At 42.7% G+C, this 6,000-nt stretch overlaps 1 protein-coding gene across 3 annotated transcripts in view; it reads left to right on the forward strand.

The window, feature by feature from the left end:
- Positions 1-4,116, forward strand: part of MELK (maternal embryonic leucine zipper kinase) — a 265,917-nt gene extending 261,801 nt beyond the window's left edge. For all 3 annotated transcript variants that reach the window (XM_029610905.1, XM_029610904.1, XM_029610906.1), the window contains one exon: positions 3,698-4,116. In XM_029610905.1, the coding sequence (XP_029466765.1) occupies positions 3,698-3,875 (178 nt within the window). In that variant the 3' untranslated portion in view covers positions 3,876-4,116. The remainder of the gene's footprint in view (positions 1-3,697) is intronic.
- The last annotated feature ends 1,884 nt before the right edge of the window (positions 4,117-6,000 follow it).

Below are 6,000 nucleotides of genomic sequence, written 5' to 3' on the forward strand. Positions count from 1 at the left end.
TGAAGAGTTCGTTATTGAAATTTAATTAATCATGATTGTTCTCTGTAAGCTCCAATAAGTTCCTCTATGCACCTTCATGTTTTTGTTAATTGTTAATTGTTTCAATGTAAACCGCCCACGAGGCGACAGTTTCTTCCTTGTAAACCGGTGTGATATGTATATTATACAGGAATATCTGTATATAAAAATAATAAATAAATAAATCAGGGTGCATATCAGTGGTATAGGAAATGTCTCCATTTCGACACAACCCTAGGTATCACGCTTCATGAGAGGCTTGCTCCATTTAAAACCTCCACTGCGCCCTCCGGCCCCTGCTTGGGACCTTAACATAGTGTTGGGATGGCTTATGAAACCTCCGTTTGAGCCTCTCCACTCCTGCGATCTCAGCTAACTCACCTGGAAGGTAGTTTTTCTTCTCGCGATCACATCCGCTCACAGAGTTAGTGAATTACAGGCATTAGTTACCTACCCGCCTTACACTAAAATTCTGCATGACAGGGTAGTACTCCGCACCCACCCTAAATTTTTACCAAAGGGAGTATCTGAATTTCACACTAACCTTCAAACCATATATCAAATCTATCGTTAGCAGTTGCTATTTCAAACTCCAAACCCTCAAAAAACTCAAACCCCTCCTCTACTTCCATGACTTCCGCACAGTACTCCAGTCACTAATTTTTTCAAAAATCGATTACTGTAACGCACTCTTACTTGGACTCCCTGCCACCCACCTCAGACCTCTCCAACTCCTTCAAAACGCTACTGCACGCATCCTCTCTAATGTCAAGAAGAAAGACCACATTACCCCCACCCTCATCAACCTCCATTGGCTGCCCATCCATTCACGCATCCTATACAAGACCCTTACCCTCATCCACAAAAGTATTACTAATGAACACTACAACTGGTTAAGCCCACCCTTCCTCCCTCGTACCTCCACAAGACCTACACGCTCCTCCCTTCGTGGAACTCTTATCCCCCCATCTATAAAATCCACAAGACTCATCTCCACCACCAATAGGGCCCTTTCCCTCGCAGGCCCTTCCCTGTGGAACTCCATGCCACTTGACCTTCGCACCGAAACCTCCACACCCACCTTTAAAAAGAAACTCAAAACCTGGCTCTTCCTCCAAGCATACCCCCAATCACCTTCACCACCTATAAACACCTTAACCCAACCTCCATCTAGTACTAGTACTAACACCCCTACCACAGGACCTACACCCATCCCCTCAAGACAACCACAAACCCCTCACTTATCATCCACACAATAATCTATCTCTTATTAGCACCGTACATATCTTTTTACCCCTTTCACTGTTGCCCTTGCGCATTTTCAAATGTTGCACACAACCTATGTACATACCACTTGTTCATTGTTTCCCTGTACATATTTTCTCCTCACGTTTCCGTCTTCACCCCCCCCTGCCCCCCCCTTTGTCTCGACCACCCCCTCCCCTCCCTCCCCTATTTATTTAGTTATTGATCTGTTACTATGTTCTAGGTTACACAATGTTCCTTGTAAAGGCTTTGCCTATATATATCCTTGTTTTAAGTTATCTGTAAACCGGCACGATGTGCAAACGGTTGCCGGTATATAAAATTAAATAAATAAATAAAAATAAATAATCAATCCATTATCCTACCTACCTTTTTTCCCAGGCCCCGTTCCAATCCAGGAGAACATGCTCTGCATTCCTTAGACTATAAGCATGCTCTAGCCTTCTATCTACATCGCATTTCAGCCCACAGGAAATCCACTCAATTGTTTGTTTCGTTCGATACCATCAAACTTGGAAATCCTGTGGGAAAGCAGACCCTCTCCTACTGGTTGGCGGACTGTATCTTTTTGCTACCAGCATTCCACTCCAAGACCCTGTGAAAGCACACGCTATTAGGGCCATGGCGACATCAGTAGCGCACCTCATTCGGTGCCGCTTCCTGACATATGCAAGGCTGCTACCTGGAGGTCTCTCCATACATTTGCAGCCCATTATTGCTTAGATAAGGCTGGCAGACAAGATTCCATCTTCGGCAGGTCTGTTCTACGCAACTTATTTTATTTTCAGTTTGACTTACCAACATCTTTCCATCGACCCATTAGGGTTTCGGATGCCCTTATAGCCAAATTCCACCCCTGTTGTTGTGCCTGTTGCACGTCTTTGGGTGCATTTGGTGCTTCACTCTGGCATCCTCAGCTCGGTACTTACCCATATGTGAGGACTACCATCTTGCTTGTCCTGTGAGAAAGCAGAGTTGCTTGCCTGTAATAAGTGTTCTCACAGGACAGCAGGATGTTAGTCCTCACGAAACCCGCCCGCCACCCCGTGGAGTTGGGTTCATTTACGTTTTCTTATTTTATTTTTTCGCACATACTTTTGCTTTATTATGAGACTGAAGGGGGACCCCTGCTGGATGCAGGGTTGGTGCTATGCTGGGCATGCCCAGTAGGTGCCAGTTAGTTCTAGAAACTGACAAGTGTTCCGTGATTGGGCTCCATCCTGATGATGTCACCCATATGTGAGGACTAACATCCTGCTGTCCTGTGAGAACACCTGTTACAGGTAAGCAACTCTGCTCTGCTCCTGCAGCACCCATAAACTTCTTCTTCTATCTGCCAGCATATAACACTGACACTGGGCTATCCCAGAATTAGGGTTGCCAACTGGCTCCAGATGTTCAGGACAAGTTGATCCAGTCCCAGTTTTACCCTATTGCATGCTGGGACTTATAGTCTTGCTTTTCTTAGACAATGCAATAGGGAAATCAGAATAAGTCCCAGCATGCAATAGGGTAAAACCGGGACTGGATCAACCTGTCCTGAACATCTGGAGCCATTTGGCAACCCTACCCAGAATACTTTTTAAATCAAGTTTTGTTGCTTTAACTCCATGAAGTTGACACTTGTTGACAATAGAAACTGAGATGTTTAAAAGAGGTGGAAGGCAGGTGGAAATAGACTGGCAGTGATACTATTTGCTTGGTAGTCTTATGACCTTTATTCTGAAGTGGCAAGAGATGGCTGGTGGTTGTGTTTGAAGATGAGCTCAAACATGATCTAACATGACTAAAGAGGTTAGGACTTTTCAGCTTGGAGAAGAGACGACTGAGGGGGGATATGATAGAGGTGTTTAAAATCGAGAGGTCTAGAACGGGTAGATGTGAATCGGTTATTTACTCTTTCGGATAGTAGAAAGACTAGGGGGCACTCCATGAAGTTAGCAGGGGGCACTCCATGAAGTTAGCAGGGGGCACATTTAAAACTAATCGGAGAAAGTTCTTTTTTACTCAACGCACAATTAAACTCTGGAATTTGTTGCCAGAGAATGTGGTTCGTGCAGTTAGTATAGCTGTGTTTAAAAAAAGGATTGGATAAGTTCTTGGAGGAGAAGTCCATTACCTGCTATTAAGTTCACTTAGAGAATAGCCACTGCCATTAGCAATGGTTACATGGAATAGACTTAGTTTTTGGGTACTTGCCAGGTTCTTATGGCCTGGATTGGCCACTGTTGGAAACAGGATGCTGGGCTTGATGGACCCTTGGTCTGACCCAGTATGGCATTTTCTTATGTTCTTATGATCCTTAGTGATTATTGGCAAGTACTGTATCCAAAACACTACTCAGTACACAATTTCTTCTACCAATATATATAATGTTGTTTGCTTATTCAAAATTCTTTTTTGACCTCTACAGCTATATACTGAAGTGTCGTACACAGTCAGATTTTGGGAAAGTGACCATGCAATTTGAACTGGAAGTATGCCAACTTAACAAATCTGAAGTAATGGGTATCAGGAGGCAACGTGTTAAGGGTGATGCTTGGGTCTACAAGAAACTAGTAGAAGACATCCTATCCAGCTGTAAAGTGTAATTGGTACATAGTAGTTGTATTTATATAAATAGTTTTTATACTGGTTCAGAGGACTTATTTTTAGATTACACTTTTGTTTCTGATTTGTGAATAAATGTAAACCTAACTTTGTTCTACTATATCTTTAATCATGTCGTTCTTTATTACTGTATTTTAGAACTTTACTTTGTCTTATAAATGTGTACTATAAACATGTTCTGCAAAAATGTATTTTCTTTGCAAAATAAAATTTAGAAATATACAGAGGTGCTCATTTTGTTAAAAAATTGGTCCTAAATTTGGAATCTTGGAAACAGGATTTTTGTCAACTACCAAATACATTCTCTGTGGACAAGCAGGTTTATATCAGCCACACAAGTGGGTGATGTCTGTGCTGGGACGGAAAAAAAAACCCTGTGTGGACATTTCTGTGCAGCTGTCATAGTTTTTGTTTCCACTCAGAGAAAATGCATGTTTGCTTGCTCTCCTGCTGCTCATTGGTAATGTAAAACATTTTGCTTTGTTTTTTCTCCTTAATATCTTTTATTTTTAGAATATATATATTTTTTTCTCTTCTAGATTGAGTTTGCCTTGCCTCCCAATTTTTGCCAAGGCAAGAACAAAACCAGGTTTCAAAAGATGCTCTCTAGATTACTCGTTCCCAACCCAATCCTTAGGGACTACCCGACTAGTTGGCTTTTCAGCATATCTACAATGAATATACATGAGTTGAATATACTTTTTCCTTAGTATGCAATATATATATATATAATGCATATTCATCGTGCAAATCCTGAAAATGACTGTTCAGGTAGTCCCTGAGGTCCAGGTTGAGAACCAGTGCTCTAGATCAGTGGCTCCCAACCCTGTCCTAGGGAACCCTCAGCCATTCAGATTTTCAGGATATCCACAATGAATATGCATATGAGAGAATTTGCGTGCACTGCCTCTATAACATGCAAATTTCCTCTCATGCATATATCCTTGTTCGATGTAATATTAACCTTGGTTCGATGTAAACCGATGTGATATGTATACTCTTGAACTTCGGTATAGAAAAAGCAAGTGTTGTTTACCTGTAACAAGTGTTCTCACAGGACAGCAAGATGTTAGTCCTCACATATGGGTGACATCATCAGGATGGAGCCCAATAACGGAAGACTTATTTATTTATTTTATTTTATTTTAATTCTTTTACTATACCGATACTCAAGACGCGGTCTTATCGTACCGGTTTATAATAGAACAGGGGAAACCAATTAACAACTATATAGAAGGTAAAAGTTACATCAAACAGGGAGCGAAAAACATGGGAGCTGGAGGACAGGAAAGACATTTTAAAACGAATACAACTGAAGAGTGGTAAAATGGTCATTGAAAACAATGAAAACCAAAAGAAAGCAATACATAATCAGCTAGATTAAGCTCGGCTGTCAAAGTTTCCAGAACTTTGACTGGCCCATACTGGGCATGCCCAGCATAGCACTAACCCTGCAGCCAGCAGGGGTCCCCCTTCAGTCTTATTTGATAGCTACAGTCAGTGCCGAAAAAATAAAACAAAACGTTATGAACCCAACACTGCAGGGCAGCGGGCGGGTTTCGTGAGGACTAACATCCTGCTGTTACAGGTGTTACCTGTTACAGGTAAGCAACACTCGCTTTCTCACAGGACAAGCAGGATGGTAGTCCTCACATATGGGTGAGTACCGAGCTGAGGATGTCCGAACATGCACCAAATGTACCCAACGGCGTGCAACAGGCACAACAACTGGGGTGGAATTTGGTTGAGGGCATCCTGAACCCCACCGGGCAGGCGGAAGGGTATTGGTACGTCACGTTGGAAATAGGTTACGCAGGATAGATTGGCCGAAGATGGAATCTTATCTTCCGGCTTTGTCCAAGCAATAGTGGGCTGTGAAAGTGTGGAGAGAACTCAGTGGCAGCCCTGCAAATGTCAGGAAGCGGCACCGATCGTAGGTGTGCTACTGAAGTCGCCATGGCCCTCACAGAGTGTACTTTAACATGGTCTTGAAAAGGAATGCCTGCTTGCTGATAGCAAAAAGATATGCAGTCCGCCAACCAGGAGGAGAGAGTCTGCTTACCCACAGGTTGCCCTAATTTGTTGGGATGGAAAGAGACGAACAAC

Source organism: Rhinatrema bivittatum, chromosome 8, assembly GCF_901001135.1.
Source record: "Rhinatrema bivittatum chromosome 8, aRhiBiv1.1, whole genome shotgun sequence".
NCBI classification, from domain to species: Eukaryota; Metazoa; Chordata; class Amphibia; order Gymnophiona; family Rhinatrematidae; genus Rhinatrema; species Rhinatrema bivittatum.